The sequence below is a fragment of the Lagopus leucura genome, unplaced genomic scaffold (genome assembly GCF_019238085.1).
Source record: "Lagopus leucura isolate 7727_CA_CO unplaced genomic scaffold, USGS_WTPT01 Super-Scaffold_760, whole genome shotgun sequence".
In the NCBI taxonomy this organism is placed as follows: Eukaryota; Metazoa; Chordata; class Aves; order Galliformes; family Phasianidae; genus Lagopus; species Lagopus leucura.
Window position 1 is genome coordinate 10,009,323 of NW_024962257.1, and position 18,043 is coordinate 10,027,365.

At 42.5% G+C, this 18,043-nt stretch overlaps 1 protein-coding gene and 1 long non-coding RNA gene across 2 annotated transcripts in view; one reads left to right on the plus strand and one right to left on the minus strand.

Moving 5' to 3' along the window:
* LOC122176156 overlaps positions 1-18,043 on the minus strand; it is a 54,820-nt gene that overhangs the window by 4,354 nt on the left and 32,423 nt on the right. The window contains exon 3 of the long non-coding RNA XR_006177638.1: positions 11,054-11,240. This is a non-coding gene — a long non-coding RNA (uncharacterized LOC122176156). The remainder of the gene's footprint in view (positions 1-11,053; positions 11,241-18,043) is intronic.
* TMEM114 (transmembrane protein 114) lies at positions 137-11,340 on the plus strand. The gene is made up of 3 exons (XM_042864467.1): positions 137-320; positions 813-893; positions 11,038-11,340. The coding sequence occupies exons 1-3, from the start codon at positions 137-139 to the stop codon at positions 11,268-11,270; spliced, it is 498 nt and encodes a 165-aa protein (XP_042720401.1). The 3' UTR covers positions 11,271-11,340.

The window sequence follows — 18,043 nt, forward strand, 5'->3', positions numbered from 1 at the left end:
GTCAGCGGGACCCGCCGTGCCGGCACCGAGCGGCACCGCGCGGCACCGAGCGGGCACCGAGCGGGCACGGGCATCGCCTTCTCCCGCACCGCCCTTCCCGTCAGCGTGCATCTCCTCCCGCGGTCCGACGGGCAGCATGAGGGTGAGCCTGAGCGTCCTGTCGCTGCTCGTGGCTCTGGTGGGAGCCTCCAGCTTCGTCTTCCTCGTGGTGGCCATCGCGACGGACTTCTGGTACATCATCGATGCCTCCCGCCTGGAGACGGCCGCCAACGGCACGGCCGCGCTCAGCTCGCACTCGGGGCTCTGGCGGACCTGCCGGCGTGAGTGGGGCGGCGGGGGGCGTCGGGGGGGTCCCGGACCGCGCCGTGCCGATGCCGTCCTCTCTGCTGTCCGTAGCCGGGGGCCGCCCGCCCCACCCGGGCTCTCTCTCCCTCCACCCACGGAGGACGCCCGACGCCTGACTCCTGCTGCTGGGCACGGGGGCACGAGCAGAGCGGATTTTCTGTTCTCGCAAAGTAGCTCGGCATTAACTTTTAATTCAGACCAATTGAATAAGCGTTAAACATTTAGAAAGGAAGAGATCTGTTTTCATTTGGCTCAGGGGAAATTAAGGGGAGGAAGTACAGCGGGGTTAAAGCCATTCCAGTGATTGCCGATGATGGAAACAGCGTATGCGCCACCACACAATGCTCACTTTGTATCCCTAAATCGTGGCAACATATATCATTATGTGTTTGTTATATTATTGCTTATGCATGATAATAATCTTTAGCTTAACGTTTTTCCTATTTATTTTTCCCCATCTGTATCAGTTAGGAGCAAATGCTACCCTTTGATCAACCCCTTCAGGCACGAGAATGCAAACATCACCGACTCACACCGACAGCTCTTATGTGAGTAATTTCTGTGTTATTTAATTTCTGTGTTATTTTCCTTCTTTTCCCCCACCCTGGGCCACACTCATGCTCCCAGAGCTGCTTCAGAGGGGGCTGTGAGAACTGCACTGTACAGTCACTGCATGTGGTCCTTTAGAGGGATTGCTGCTGTCATAACCCTCTGCTTGATGTCAGGTTCAGCCAGTTTCTGCCAGAAGAGCACGTTTGTGCTGCGGGGGGGGGGGGGGGGAGGGGGGGTTACAGAGGGTTCACAGCTGTTATAAAAGAAAGGCAGGAATGTTGAAGATTCCCACACAAGAGTTTAATTCCTGGAAACGTGTAAGCATACTGTTAAATTAATGTTTAAGTCAGTCACTCATCTACCTTGTCATTGGGATCCATCCCTCTGAAAAAATATTATGGTACAGGAATTCAAGAAAACAAATCAATAACTAAAAGAAGCATTAATGCTCTGTGAAGAACATCGTGCTCAAAAGGTTACTTGAAGTTTCTAACTGCACAATTGATGTTCTTTTGCTTTAGATTCATTTGTCAGAATCAGAATGTTTTCAGAATATTTCAGAACATTTTCAAATCCTTCTGGGCACCTTGTTAAAGATGAATTTGCTTCTTTGCACCACATTCAGCATGACACTTCGTTCATACAAGAGCTTGTTTATGAGCTTCCTTTTTTGTATACCTATCCTCTCTGATTGTTTTCCCCTCACAAGCAGAACACACACACTTATCCTGTGTCTTTTCCTCAGAAACAGCCATTTCCCTGAGCACCCCACGACACAGCCAGCAGTACAGCCAACGTGGCAAAGTAAGCCCAGGGCTACTGATGTAATGTGGCTGTGTTGCTGGGAAGTTTAAGTAGAAATAAGCAGCATCACCACCAACACACTGACAGGTTGGAGCCTAGCAGCACAGACCATCTCTGCACTTGGAAATAGAAAGGTGCCATTTTTTTCCACCTTCCTTCCTTAAGACAGAGGGCTTTAGCTTCATGATGATGATAAAAACTGTGAAGATAACTAACAGTGATTGAAGATAACTAACAATGATTGTCTCCTGCATCGCTGAATCCTTTAAGGAGTTCAAAGTTAACATTTAATCGATTAAACCTAACCACACCAATCACATTTACATATGGGCACCTCAACCAGTGAGGTCAGAAGTTGTCTAAAATGTCAGGACAACATTATGTCCGTGTTTGCAAATGCTACATCTGTAATTCCTCTCACATAAAGAGGTTTTAGATTACAGCTCTTCAGTGAAAGCTGAATTCTGCTAAAACAGAATCAAAACTATTCCAGAGCTCTTTATTATAAAAATGACGTTGGCTTGGAAACAAAGGACACCTCTTTGGTAGTCAGGCAGGGTAAGAAAAGAGCGGATATGTGAAAAAATTGGATCCATAAGTACACATACAGACTCTTCAGAGCCTCAGAGAGATTTTGTCTCTCACATCAAACACCACTTATAGTTTCTTAGGCAGAGCTTGCAAAGATGCTTGCACGCTTTATTATGAACAGGCATAGCCTGCCTAAAAATGAGATATAAGGGCACTTTTTAATTAAATGAACCTGTTGATTTGATTAGAATACCCAGCAAAGAACTCTGATGTTTTAGACGCACAGCTTCAATGCAGCTTCAGTGGACTGCACAGCAATAGCAGCTGCACTTCTAGGAAATACAGACATTTCTAAAAGTGCCATCTGGTTTGGTAAGGATGTTCTACTTCAGCCTTGTATTTTTTTCTTAAAGTCTTTTCTGACTGTGGTTCCTGGATCGTATTTAGGCAGATCTGGGCAAACCTTAATTGACAACAAATTTTAACTAGGCTTTTGTAGGACAATTCTAGCATCCTCAGTTCCAGTGTTATTAGGGTAATTCAGGCAATTTCTTCATGTGTTGCTATGTAGGACAATCCAGCTAACTGTGCTGCCTTCATCAGTCAGTTTAAAAAAAACTGTATTTTTTTCTGTGTTCATTTGTGGATGTCAGTGTGAATAACACTCACACGGAATTAATCTCAATCTGCCCAGAGGTGCACTTGCTTTTCTCACTGTTTGATTGGCAGACTGAATTTCAGCAGCTCTGCTAACATCACATGTTCCTCGCCTGTTATTCCCAAAAAGCTTTAAAGCACTGTCTCCTAGTGCAGGCACTTAAGTCTCTCATCAGTAATCTTGCTCTGCTTTTTTCAGTGTTCCTACACTCCTTCTGGCATGACGTTAATAGACATGAGTGCCAAAAAGATGGGAGAGAGTCTGTACCTGCGTGCAGAGAGCTGGGTCTAAGTGAAATAGAAGGGCTGGTCGCTGACAGAGGACAAACCCCTCGTTAGAGAATGAAAAGCCTTCGTTTTCTCTCCCTCCACATTTCCAATCTCTCCTATTCATCTCCAGCAGTTTCCTTGCAGGCTTATGGCGTGCTTCAAATAGAACTCCAGACAAAACAGAAAAATTGGGCATTCAAATTAAAGTTCCGTTCCACCAGCAGCATTACTCAGGCAATCAGACCAGGTCTTGTTAACCCTGAGAGTGCAACGTATTTTTACATCACTGCAGCACCTCTGAGCTGTTTCTTTCATGGCTCAGCTACAAGCATGCCTTGTCCTGTACATTAAGCTCCCAGTTCTTTCCTCACCCCTCCCTTCAACTGAACATATGACACAACATAGACCCTCTCATCCCCAACCTCACAGTGTACTAAATGCTTTCAAACTACAGATTACTTCATAGGATGATTATATATATAAACATTATATAAACAAATATATATATATTTGTTTGAAACACCAGCCACTGTTTAAAGAAGATATGACCAGACTCGCTTTTCTGACCACTCGCTTTTCTGACATTTCTGCATTTATAAAATGTTTTTCTACTGCAGGTATTTTCCTCTGCTCCATACACAGTTTTATGAAATATTGTGAAAAGATACATTTCTGAGGGAAATGCCACTAAGCTTTCATAATGTAACTATCATTTCCTTTTTCTGGATCTGCTCTGCTAATTCGGTGTAATGAAAGCCTGTCCATTTTGTGCAGAAACAAAAAAGCCTATTGTGCTTCTGGGCACTTCATTACAAACATGGGTTTTGACAACAGCAGCCCAGGGTGCAGCAGGCTTTGCACATCTGAAAGGCCTGAAACATTCTTGTGTTGAGCAAAAGTGCTTGAACCTGCCTAGTACTTCCCCAAACAATTCCTCAATCAGAATGACTGAGCTGCCTCGTCCCAGAGTCAGAGCCAACCCAGTCACCCATTCAGCAAAACATGAAAGAAGTCAATCCTACCACAGTCACCAATTGGAACAGCAGTGGCAGCCAGAATGAAAACATCGCAGAAGACAGCAACAGAAGTGCAAGCAGGTGAACATCCCTAATTTCTTCTGCGTGTCTACAGACAACATTTTTTTCTCCAAGTTGCTCTTAATCTGTGTGTTGGTGGTGCAAAGTCTTCTACCCCGCTGGGACATCCAATCAAAAGGGATTCAGCAGTCAACTGACTGAGCACTGGAACACTGGCATTGCTTCTGCTCCTACCAGTGCCAAATGGAGAGATTACAGCGAGAGCATCACTTTCCATAACTTTGACACTTACTAAGGTCTGCTGGTGACCACCAGGGCTACAACTGAAATCTGTCAGCAGAAGCAGCTCAGATGCCTTTCTCCTCCATGCATTCTCCTGTGCCAGCTATAGGAGACAGGCAGAAGGAGTTTGTCACTGGAAGCCAAGTCCAGCTCTCACAGAACGGTAAGAGTTGGATGCTGCTGACCTCACAGGAAGCAGTGTCAGGAGTTCTGAGCAGCTTTGCTGTTTTCCAGGATAAGAAACATAACATTCAAAATCCCAGGATCAGATTCAGAGAGAAGAAAATGGGTGTATAGAAAGAATGGCATTTGATCTATTGAATTTTTTTCTCCCAAGAGTTGCTGTGAAATCAGTTCTTAAAAAAATAAGTTTCACTGAAGGAAAGGTTACTTTTAGGAAATTTTGTAGTAAAAATATTTTTATTTTACCAAACTTGGCATTATAAGCAGTAATTACCCATACAGGTTTAGATGAAGATGCAATCTGAGCAAAACGGACAATTTTATAAATATTTTAAATCAGAATCCAATTTTACTCCAAGTTGAGCCCTTCCTGTAAGACAGATCAGCCATCAAAAGAACAGAGCAACGAGTCAGCTGGGGACTCACACAAACTCAGCTTTTTGGAAACTCAGTGTGTTCCTGTGTGCCTGCTATGGCTGCAATGACCCCTGCCTGCTAACAAAGACTGCTCCTGAGCACTGAGCTACCTGCTGTGCCATCTGCTGATGGAAGAAAGCTGTGACAAAGTGTTTTTCCAGTGCATGGTAACATTCATTAAATGGTGGAGATTTGTGTGTGTGACTTCCCTCCCTATCCTTTTAAACTAAATTGTCACAAAGATTTTTAGTCTTTTGGCACATTAAAGCAAATTCGTTTCCGTCAAGTAATGCATTACAGAAGAGACCATTTTGGGCCAAAGATGAAACCAAATGAAAAAGTATACAACACATAATTCCTCTGAACATTTCTTAACTTTGCTGCCCAAGCTGGAGCTGCACCCATTTACACAGCAGAGCTAGAGTGAGTGTTACAAAAATAATGCAAGAGAAACTACTGCTAGCTATTACTGGCTGCATAGTTTGCCCCAACACCAAAAAGCTGCATTAGGTACCACTGGAGATCCTGAGATTTTGCTGACTATTACGGCCAGAGAGCGATTTTCTATTACAAGTCAATTTTTAGTGCTCTCCTTTGTTTCTGAGCTATCCTGTGAAGATCAGTTAACCGCTGACGTTTCCACTCACACTCCAGTGAAAGGATGAAATGCTCTTCTTGTAGAAATCAATTCTGGAGCATGCAGCTGCCCATCCACAGCTGCTGAAATTATTCTCCCCAGTGTATTTTTTTACAGTCATTAATTTACCCAGACCCACAAGGCTGCAGACAGGTTAGTGCTTCCTGCAGGGAAGTTGGTGCATCCTGTAGGAAAGCAACCTCAGCCATAGAGGCAGTTGCTGAGTACCCGTGGTGTTATCATGTAACAGCTGCCTCAGTTTCTTCCTCAACAAAATTAGTTTAACAACATAGTAAAACAAGACTGGATTTCCTCACAGTGCATGGACCTCCAGTGGTCAACCAGCTGCGTCCACTCTTCGCCCTGTTCATAAGTCCTAACTCATCTTCACTGAGTTCAATATCTACACAGGATGCCTGATTCTTTACTTGCCATCTGTAGCAACTGGACAGATCAAATATGATGAGAAAGATGCTACAACGCAGGTGTGAAGACAGAAGGACCAGCATGATAGAAAGATGCTATAAAGGAAGAGAAGAAGATTGCTCACCTATATCAAAAGATTCCAGGTTTGCAGGGGAAAGCTTCACCAAGGAGGGATCTCCAACCAGAGACCTTCTCCAGTGGCAGTCAGCCCTTAAATGAGGTCTAAGAAAGGTGCAGCCAGGCTCCACCCCTTCTGGTCACACAGCTGAATTGCCTTCACCTGTGCTCCCAGGGCTGACCAGGTCCTTTCCCAGGTGCTCAGTCAGTGGTTCAGGCCGGGACTCAGCAGTTTCCATATACCTCTGCACACACCTGGGGAGTTTACAGCTCTTGACAATTTTTTCTTTTGGCTTCAAGTTGCCAGAAGGAACCAGGTAGGGCTGGAGCAGCTGGCAAGAGCCAGTTTGCAAAGGTCACGTGTAATAAGGATATACACAGAAATTCTATCTTCAGTGCTGTGGTAGATGTATACCTAAATAGATGTTTTGTTTCTGAGTAACAGTATTAAGATCAGAGGGGTTTCAGTGAACTTTTTTTTTAGTGCTTGCAGTTGATATTATGGTAAATCATGGTATATATAAGTCTGAAAATCTGAAACAACTGAGCATCACTTCAGCTGGGACTGAATAAGTGACAGCTTCTGATGAACATTCTTATTTTCAAATGCCATTACAATCATAGCAATAGAACACGAACCCTGCTATGCTGCTTGTGTTTAGCATTCTGTCTCTTCCTAGCACTGAAGGGCTCCATCAGCTCTCACCCGTACCAACTCCAGTATCACTGTATTTCTACAATCTGCAATTTATTTCTCACTTTAGCTCAGACTTGTCAACAGGGAGCAACACAAAGCTGACACCCAACATCCAAAGCTCAGCTCATTCTCCTGGGACACCCTCACCTTGTGAGCTCTTCTCCTTCATCACCCGTTCACTACTGAATGGGACTTGGTGCCCTGTGTTCTAGCCCAGAAGACTCACGTTCAGCCACAGAGAGCAGCTGTCAGGCTTTCTAAGTGTGCTGATCCACCTGAGCCCTGCCAAACCTCTCCAGAGCAGCCCTGCTGGCTGCGCTGCTGCCAGCATTCTGTTGAACTGTAGCTTTACAAGCAGTGCTTTCTTGCTGGCTATTTAGTTACTGCTGAGGAAGATGAACAGGTCTTTAATTAAGGTCTTCTGAGCTGCTGTCATTTGGAATATTTCTGATGAAATGACTATTGCTTGCTATCACAAGCTGTGCAAACAAATCCAAAGTTAGTTTGAAGCAGTGGAGCTCCAGCATATTAACAGGAGATGGTAATAATGCTGCTAGACCTGCAGCTGGTCAGCTTTGATATCAGCCAGTTTTTATAGTTCATTCCAGAGATATCTGTTACGCACTGCTCATCAACAGCTGTGCTGAATCATAATTTAGAAGTGCCTGCCAAACTCACAGATCTGGATACACCCTGCAGATGTCACTCTTGCAGACATTTGGTCACAGCTTTGGCTAATAAGCTTAAAACTATATGAAGAAGCATTGAGCAATTTGAGTATTTTCAGTCCATAGAAGTGGAGTGGTTTTTAAATGTTTGCCAGTTTTACAGTATTGGATCTTTTTAGCTCTACCAACAGGGAACTCAAGTGCTCGTGAGAAACAGAAGTGGGAAGACGGATGATGCCCTACAGAAAGTGCACAGGCCTTTTTCTTTTGCAAAATGCTCGTTCCCCCCCCCCAGTAATTTTATCAAAATGAAGCTTTACACAATACACAACCTGTGTATTTCAACATAACCTAAAAAAAAGCCAAGAAAATGTTTTACCTCAAAATTTATGTTTGAACTTTTATCCACAGATGATTACTGGAGGCAGAAATACAGTAAAGATGTTTTAAGTCATGTCCTTCTATAAACTAATTCCCTCCCTCTAATCAAGGAATATAATAGTATAATATCATATGCCAGATGACATGAATTCAAATTCCTGAGTGGTTTCCATGGCAGCATTTTCGAATAAGTTTCACAGGCAGTTACAGACAGCATAGAAGAAGCACAAATGAGTATTAGGTACTGAACTGGAATACTGGAAGTGATGCAAGTGCTGTTTAACCAGATGCAGCCTGTTAAACATTTGATTTTTTAAATAGCTGCAGGTGATCCGTGGGGTTTGTGGGTTTCAACTGAGATATCCCTAAAACTTATTTTTGCCACAGAGGGCAAAAAAAAAAAAATAAAAAAATAATAAAAAAAATCAGAGTTATTCTGCCACTGCATGCAGTTGTCACAGATCATTAATGTACTTCATGACTCTCCCCAGGATAGTACCACGGTATGGATTCGTTCTCCTTTTGGTTCAAAAGAAAGTGCTCTGAATAGCCTCATCTTCACTGCACTTGTCCTAGCTGAGGTTACAGTCCTAACTGCTGCAGTTGAAATCACAGCACAGACAGGAAGTCAAAGGAACACCATTAGTGCTACCGTCCTCAGGTATGATAGCAGCAGCCATGATTGGTGAGGGACAGGTGGGAAATGACAGAGCACAGGCCCAGTGGCAAGCTTGCTTATGCAGCTCAACATCCTGCAGTGCTGGCTCTGAGGACTGAGTCGCACCATTCTTACTCTTTTCTTGATAATTACATCAAATTTTATCCACTAGAGGACTTTTCACTTCCTTTTCTCCATTTCTCAGGTCAAAGCAATGTCTAAATGACAACAAGTAACAGTCAAAACTATTGGAACTCCCTACATTAAAAAAATATCTGCTAGGTTTGATTATACTTTCCCTCAAAGTACTTTGCTGGCTCATTGGGAATATCTGAGAAGGTTCTTCAATCATTCAGAGCTGAACTACTTACTATGTCCTTGACACATTACAAGGCACTGTGAGGCTTTCAAGGTCACTGAAATGGCAGCTCTGTTCTAGAGCTGTACCAAGATATGTTTGTTTTTACTAACCTAAGAACAGATTCCCTTTTAATTTACACCATTCTTCAATTTGCTTCAGTGACTTTACAGTAATACAGGTGAGGAGAAAGAGGAATAAGTTAAATTGATTGTTTTTTCCAAGAAAGAGAAGAACCAAAGATTGATTTGCAGAATTTTCTTCTTTGTAAAGAAAGTAGCAAGGAACTAATATCTTCAGTAACAATGAACCCTTACCCAACTAACTAAAATTGGTGTTGCAGTATTCAAGTATCATTCACAAGTCACAGCTGCAAAGACACAGACTGAACTAACTTATTGAAAGAACAAAGCACAGAAGCAATATGCTGACCCATGAGTACATCTTATCTGGATCCTTAACCAGCCTATATATCAGTGGTATATATCCACTTGAGCAGGGAGTTACAGTTACTGATAAAGAAATAAACTGATGATTGGCCCATACACAAACTAATCCCTTAACTGACTGATCTTCCTTAGGAACTAGCTGATGTTCCATTGCTCCTCTGGGAAATTAAGTGGGGCACTGAAGCCCAAAGCCATTCAGAAAACACAATGTAAGTTCTCCATTCTGAGTAACTCTGCTCTTTACTCTGCTCAACCCCAGTAAGAAATAAGAAGATACCAGAAGCTGATGCATTTGTGTTTTTGTTATTATTCTAGAAAAGGTTGGCTTGAATATGTGGATAGGCTATGTGAGAAAGAAGAGAGACAAAGGTGGTTTATTGAGGAGAAAACAGCATGATACGAAAAAATACACAAAAACCCTCTGTTTACACAGCTATTAAGATATTACAGGGATCAATAAGAACTAATGTAAAAAATGTAATACGAGAGGAAGCAACCAGTGTAGGATAATGTACTTAGTGAAGCTGCTGTAGAAAACAATGACAGACACAGAATTAGAGCTGGATGGGAAAATGTACCTGTAGTTGTTCAGCTACAAATGAAAAGGTCAACAATTTGGTAGATCAGTTTGGCAGAGGGTATAGGACAGACAGAAAGCATTTAACCAGAGTGCTTGGTAGACTCCATCACCCAAACTGAACAATACCTCTTACTATCATACGATTCAGATAGCCAGAACTACTACTTAAGGTTGCAAGTGACTACCAGATACCCAGCACACTACCTGCTTTCCAGCTGGGCTTGATATCTGAGAAGAGTTTTATTGCTTAAACACATCTGCGTTGACATACCCTTTATCACCACAGTCTCTGAATCAGAGGCCATGGAGGACCCACCTGATGATACCTTCTCCTCCATTCTGTGTCCCGCCTATTTAAACTGAAAGCCACAGAGATAGTTCAGCTTCTTGTTCTTAATGCTCAGAATAAGGCTCTGATGCTGATTATAGGATCTGCACTCAATAATTATTAATGCATCAAGTGACACGATAGTAAAATATTAAAATACTAACACTCTCCATTTTTTTCTTCAGACATGCATGGGACGTTTGTCATTCTGATGCCTCTGAGCCTGATACTGATGATTTTTGGAGGAATGACTGGATTTATCAGTATTCTTGCCAGGGCATATCTACTGCTTCTAATGACTGGTCTGCTTTTTCTTTTTGGAGGTACTATATCAAACTCCTGGCTTAATGGATGTAAATAATAAGAGATTATATCTGGAAAACATCACTTTACCTTTTGGAGAAAAATGTTGAGCAAGGCTTTGCTTTCAGAATAACACAGCTGTTCATTTTGTGTCTCTTCTGTCAGGACCTGACAGTTCATTTTCCTCTCGCCCTTCCCCCAGAACAATTTTGACTTGATTTGAGAGGCAGGGGAAGCCTTAATGGTAATCTATCCTGAGTCGATAAGAAGGAATGGCAAGGATGCCCAGAGAGTTATGTGAGGACTTTTACTTTCTGTAGCAAATTGTAACTGACCGAACGTGTTTTTCTTACCCAGCTCTGGTTACACTTACCGGGATTGGCGTCTACATTGCATATTCAGCTGCTGCCTTTGAAGAAGCTGTCTGCCTCCTGAGGAGTAAGGAAGTCCTGGTAGAAATCGACATCAGGTTTGGCTGGTCTCTGGCACTGGTCTGGATCTCTTTTGTCGCAGAAGTGATCACTGGGGCTGTGTTTCTCCTGGCAGCAAGAGTCGTCGGCCTGAAACGGCAGCGTGAGCAGGAGTTATGAACAGCAGGTATCATTGCAACAACAGAAAACTCTGAAACGTGGATTCCTTGGTTTGGTTTGGTCTGGTCACTAGGGAGAATAAAAATGGCAAGACTGTGACTGAGTAACTTGCCAGCTGCCATAAACTCCTCAATATTGTCTACAAAATAGAAAGATTCTGATAAATCAGTAACATTTCTAGTGTTGTCAGCAAGAAAACCTTTGTGACTTTAGAAGAAATCATGCTGCACTATCAGTGTTTCTGAAACAACTTCAGCAGGCAGCTCGTGCAGCATCAATACACGTTATTTAGAAATTTTTTGCTTTCTCTTCTTTCTGCTATCCCTGATTACCCTGCAGAACAGTCTGCATGGTCCACTTTGCTCTTGGTTCCCCTTCAGATACTCCTGATACGTATGCTAGGTAGCCTCTATCACATGTGATATGTGCTTACATACCTGAAGCCAGGTAATGAGCGTGGAGGCTACATGTATTCAATACATACTGCACATTTAATGTGGCTTTGTTGTTCAAAATAAAATCAAATGTAAAGGTCCAGAATAAGAACTTCACAGTATTTGGAGAAATTCAGTGATCATCTCCAGCACTACAGCATGGCTAGGACATCCAATCCATGTGCACCTTCCACGTTCACAGGATCTTTCTGTTCTGTCTCCCTGAAGAGGCTATTCTCTCTCTTCTACCACTATCACACTATTTCTTTGTGACAACACACAAAAATGTGACAGTTTGAGAGACTGGAGAACTCCAGAAGCCTACTTTATGCCAGCTGCGTGTGTTGGCTAAGGAATCACAATCACAGAATTGTAGGGGTTGGAAGGGACCTCCAGAGATCATCGAGTCCAACCCCCCTGCCAAAGCAGGTAAAACACAGCTTCACGTTATTTATTCAAAAATCATTACTTAAAGGCTGAAAACAAAGAAATGAATCATTTTCTAAAACTGAGTTTTGGTGCTGTAAAAAATAATACAAAAAATGAAGGCCTAGAAACTGTGAATGACTTAACACTAGTTATCCTCCAGACAGCATTGACTATGGCTGTGAAGCTCTTAAGGGCAGTGAAATGCTGAGTGTTGTATTTCAAGAGAAAGCTATAGCTGCTTCTCTGGATGTTTTAAGAAAAGACTGCAGCCAGCCCACATCTGTCTGATGCTCCCATCACATAGATGCTGCCCATCTCTTCCAGCTTTTTATCAGCTTTTTCTTCAGTTCTGTAATGCAGAAGATGCAACTGATACATTTCCCAGTTTATACTTTGCAAACCTGATGCTTTAATTTCATAAAAGCAATAACACGTTTGTGCTAGAATGTGTTTAATTTGTGCTGGAAGCTGCTGAGTAAAACCAAGCACACGGGATGCCTGAACTTCATCTTAAGAACTAAGGAATCTAGATTTTCTTTATTATTTTTTTTCATTCAAATGTTGGTAATAACATTGAACAGAAAATTTACTCCAGTGCCCACTGCAGTTAGAGAAGAAGTTTTTCCTGACTGCTGTGGCCCGGGGTAAAGAGCTGAATGTACTCTCAGCTCCACTACAGATCCAGATCATGGTCAACTTCTGCATCTCACGGTTCAAGACTGTGACTCAGGAACTGCACCAGCTGGGCACACTTTCAGTGAGCAAGTTCCTTGTGCTTCCTTCAGGAGAATAGGGCATCACTTACTTCTGTTCAACACTGGCACAATGTTATCGCTGCCTTTTGCTAAAAATTGGGCATCTGTGCTCCGATCCTAGTTCCACAGTACCAAGTTTCTTATGGAAAATGATGGCAGAGAGCTTCCAGCTTGCAGTCTTTGAATATAAAGGGAAGTGTTACTACAGTGCTCTGAATGGAGAACTGAGGCAGAAAAACTGCCAAGGTCCACTGAAACCAGAGCTTCTGATTCCCAATCTAAAACCTTGGTTGACAGATTTTTTCTTATTATCAGAATGAAACAAGGTTAGAAATCCCAACCAGACTGAGCAGCAGAAGCTCTGCTAATAGCCAGTACCACTTCTACTTCCCCATTTCTCCCACACTGATTTTCCATGACGCCTTGTGCTGGCACTGTGTAATGGAGTCATTTTACAAGTTAAAGCTGACTAAATCAGCTCTATAAGAAGATTAAAGAAAAATCCTTCATAGTAAATATTCCATGTGCTTAAATGAATTATGTAAGATGTAATTCTTCAATGTTTTGGTGCTGGTGAAGTTATTTAATGTAATATAACCGTGTAACGTCAGTCAGACATTACTGTAAGCTGTAATAGTAACCTATCATCCCAGTTATTAGTGAATGTTTATCACAAAGGTTGTTCTACAGTGCTTTTGGATTGTGTAAAACTAAGTAAAATGACATCTCTGAGTTGAGAAATATTTGAAAAGACGTGGAAGAATTAAGAAATAATTTTTAAGTCCTTCTGCAGATCTGTTTGACAGTTTACAAGATGCTTTTGACGTACCTGTGTTGCATGTAGTAGATATTTATAAGATACTTATGCAGCTACAATATACAATTCAACCTAATTAGAAAGCCAACGTATATGTTATTGAATTAAAGCAATTCTCATTTCCATGACTTTCCTAGATTTCACATTCTGCCTTCCTGCAATATCTAGCATAATGGCAATAAAGAGTATTTTCTGCTCCTGAATTTTTCTTCAGTCCCTGAATTTCTCAGAAGTTCCATCTGAATAGAAATAAAAGTATTGTTTTGAATAGTCAAATAAGCCTTAAACAAATTTAATTATGCTCAAAAGATAAAACATTTTGGAAAGGACTGTATGTAATTCAATACAAGTGATCTCATCAAGCTTCTACTTAGAATGAAACTGATGTTTGGCACACAGTTCTTCACTTATTTTCCCAGAATTCTTTACTGAGATGAGGAGACTGACTGCTTCCAGCACTGCAAACTCACAGGTATTTGGACATATTTAAAGTGAAGAAAAATAAACACACTGAGCAAAGCAGAGCAGTAGTTTGAAGCAGTAGAGTGTACGCAGCTACTGGCCAATACTGGCTTCTGATTTGAAGGCTAGCTCAAGGGATGGTAGAGAAGAAGAGGGGAAGTGACAGAAATTCTTGGAGGTAGGAAAATGTCACATAATCAAGAGCTTCAGAGAAGATGCTGGTGAAACTAATACAGACATGCAACCACAGCCTGGGTCTGTCACTGAGCTGGATGCTGCAGAGCATCTTGGATGTCTCTGTGCCTGCTTCCATGACTTCCAAAGGGAGAATATCAGCTGAGACACAGCTTCAGTTCAAATAGCTCCATCTGTTGATCACAGATCCAAAGCCTACAGTTCCAACTGACTCTATGTTATTGTAGCAACTGGACAGATCAACATGATGGGAAAGGCATTACAACAAAGGTGTAATGACAGAAGGACTGGCATGACAGAAAGGTGCTATAAAGAAAAGGAAGAAGATTGCTCACCTATATCAGAAAATTATAGGAGGGCCCAGTCAGCCCTTAAATGAGGTCTAAGAGAGGTGCAGCCAGGCTCCACTCCTTCCAGTCACACAGCTGAATTGCCTTCACCTGTGCTCCCACAGCTGACCGGCTCCTTTCCCCAGGTGCTCCATCAGTGGTTCAGGCCGTGACTCAACAGTTCCCATACAGTTACATTACACAAATAATTCATCATCTTTTTCTAAATCATGAGCCATGGCAGGCTGGAGACCTAGCAGGACAAGCTCTGTCCATGCCTTCCTGGTCAGCAAAGCCAGTCTGCCCAGAAGCCCTCCCTGAGGTGACCACAGCAAGGCTTGCAGTGTCTGCCCACTTCCTTAGACCCTGGACTCAGATTGCTTTCCGGTGGCTGCGAAGTACATTTATTCCTACTTTCTGTCAGGGTTGACTGAAGTTGTTAAGGAAAACTGAACCATGAAATCCCAAATCAATCCAAAGCTTGATTGGCATCTTGGGGTCTCAAGTAATCTTGGCCTCCAAATGACCTTCTTTTGCACTGTTCTGCAAATGAAAACCAATGATCTCAACTTATTAAAACTGAACTCATTGAAGACATAGGAGCCTACCTCAGAAATCTAATTTCCTTTTCTTTGCTTCAGTCTGTAAACTTCTCAGAGTGAACCAGTTTGCAGTTTGCCAAGATTTTTTAGTCCTATCTGTCATTTCCATATTAACAGCCTATACTGGCCCAGCTCAGGACCAAAAAGGTCAGACTGAGCGCTCTGGCTTTGTGCTGGAGAATCAAACCCTCCCTAGAATTAGTACAGCCATGCTCAGCAGTGTCCCCTTTGCCTCAGCACTCCCGGTCTGCCCAGTGGCTGCAGCTTTGCAGCTCAGCAAATGCAAGCTCCACAGAGCTTGAATGCTCTGACTGAAGACTTTCTGTATTTCAGAACAGTGGTCTCTGCTGACATCTTGTGACAACACTGAGCAGTTGACTGAATTTGGAAATAATTAATTTCCATACAGACTTCTCCTTGTATAGTTTGAAGAGCAGAGGGGACCACCATGCTCAGCCGGCCGTAGCTCCTGTACTACACAGCCCACTGAATTTCACCTAGAAACTGCTGCTCCCAAGCCAGCAGCTCGCTGCCTTAGGATGCACTTCCCAGCTGATGGCCATCTGAAGTTAAAATGTCAGCCAATGATAGGAAATGCACTGTTAACACTTTGGTTAAAAAAATAAAAATTCTCTAAACATATTAATGGTTTTTACTCCTAGATGAAAGATGTTACAGCTGTTCCCCAGATAGATTTTGTTTAGATGCAGCAGTACTGGCCTTAGATATTAGCTGTGGTGCAGGGTCAACTTTATAGACTTTTATGTTGGATGAATGCCATTTTGGGCTAGTTCCTCCATGAACAGCAGTTGGTTAACAGTCTGCAGATAGGTGGAATCAGGTGTTCAAGGGAAGGGAAGTGAAATGCAATGTCATGCATGTCTACTGTAACTAAAGCAGCACTGACAGATTGAAATTTCTGGTGATTTGTGACCTAGTTTCTCAAGCTATCATCTAAGGAAAAACATGTATGTGGTCTTAGAGGAACCTTTCAGGTTCCATTGCCATTGAGGACAAGGCATTGAAATTACTATGTGTAAAACTCATAACAGAATTATCATCAGTTAATGAGATCCTGTTCATCCGCCAAGTACACATACAACTGTGTGTATTTATACTCTCAAGTCATCTCTTAACACTCCTGAGTATCAAAACGCATTCCTTCAGCACACCTCCACTGCAGCCTGGTCCTACACCCACGGTGATTTATATTAATGGATTAAATCCAGAGTCAATAACCAGAGTCAAGAAACAGAGTCGTAGTTCTTTTGACAGTCTGCCTATACTGCTCACTGCAAAGCAAGCTGGAGGACTCCGTGCATGGGTTTGGAGGGATAACAGGCAGTTCTCTGAAGAGCTTTTGGCTCGTTGTTTTACTGCTTTCATTTTTGCCAAGGATAAGGCAAATACTTGTCATGGAAGGCTGGGACACTCCCGCTGTATTGCTCCCTAGGTGCTGAAGTGTATTTGTCTACCAATAGCCAAACAGCATTTACTGTTGGCTTATGTTTCTGGACAACACATCTGGCTGCTGGAGCAGCTAGCATATTTCTCCATCCAACCTGGCCTCCTCAAATATTCATAAGTTAATGTTGTCTGTAATGCCTGCAGCATACAGAGAGACTGAATTGAATTGCACTGTGGAGGAGTCTCTTCTACAGCCTTTCGGAGCTGGCTGCATCAGCACCGTGAAAACCCTGTGGCATCATAAACCTTTTATTGCCACAGCTCCCACTTGACTAGTATTATACAGTGAAGCATTTAATTATGCAAGAAACACATAAAAATAATTTTATAACTCTCAGGCAAAAATCCACAGAAGCAACAAACTTTGGAGGACTTGCAATAACAACTACCTGCCTTTCCATTTAGGAATCACAGCACATTACAGGCATGGCAACAACTACAGCCATCTGACCGCAATGCTCTAACTCCTTCCTGCCCGTGGCAAACACCCCATACAACAGGACCTTGATTTGGGCCAGGGTACCTCTGAGAAAATGGTACATCTCTGCATAAGAAGGAACTGAGAGGTCCAGGCCTATCTCAGTCAGCAAAGAAACCAAAATTACTTTAATACAATGTGCAGCATAAAAATTTTCCCTCTCAAAACTCAGGAATAGTGCAATATTTCATGAAAACAAAAGAAGAAAGAAACAGTTGTCTCTCAGTCAGTAGAAATCAAAATGTTCACAAGCCTTTCTTTCAGAAAAGACTTCACCTACAGGATCACCTCATGCTCAGCTACTCACTGCTTAGGCTGCTACTGGAATTCATGCAAAAATCCGAGACGGGACTTATAATGGGAGCTCCATTTTGCTGAACTAACTGCAATTTTAAAAAGAGAAGCTCTATTTGCAGCATTCAGCCCCCAATCATGTATGCATGTCAGTCTGGAGGCACCCAGCAACAAGAGGGAGCTGGACTGTCTGCCACTGACCTGCAGGTGTTGATGATATAACCAGTGGAAGGACCACCAAAACCTTATTGTATATGACACTGTTCCGTGTGATTTCTGTGGCTTGCTACAGATGAACCCAATAGTTATTAAGAGATGTTAATAACCCAGCTGAATAGTAACAGGTTTTTTGAATGGGCTGACCAACAAAAACAGGCACTGCAAAATGTCTTCACTGTCTTACTACAGGGAAAGCTTGTCACATGAGTGCAACGATGCTACTGCTTCTTAGAAGTGGGATTTGTTATTGCCCTCAGTAATGGTTAGCCAGGAGGCTAACAGTGTGAGAAAA

Coding starts and splice junctions, on each gene's coding strand:
- TMEM114 (XM_042864467.1), top strand. CDS start 137: ATGAGGGTGAGCCTGAGCGTCCTGTCGCTGCTCGTGGCTCTGGTGGGA. Junction 321..812: donor GCTCTGGCGGACCTGCCGGC/GTGAGTGGGGCG, acceptor CATCTGTATCAG/TTAGGAGCAAATGCTACCCT. Junction 894..11,037: donor CTCACACCGACAGCTCTTAT/GTGAGTAATTTC, acceptor TTTCTTACCCAG/CTCTGGTTACACTTACCGGG.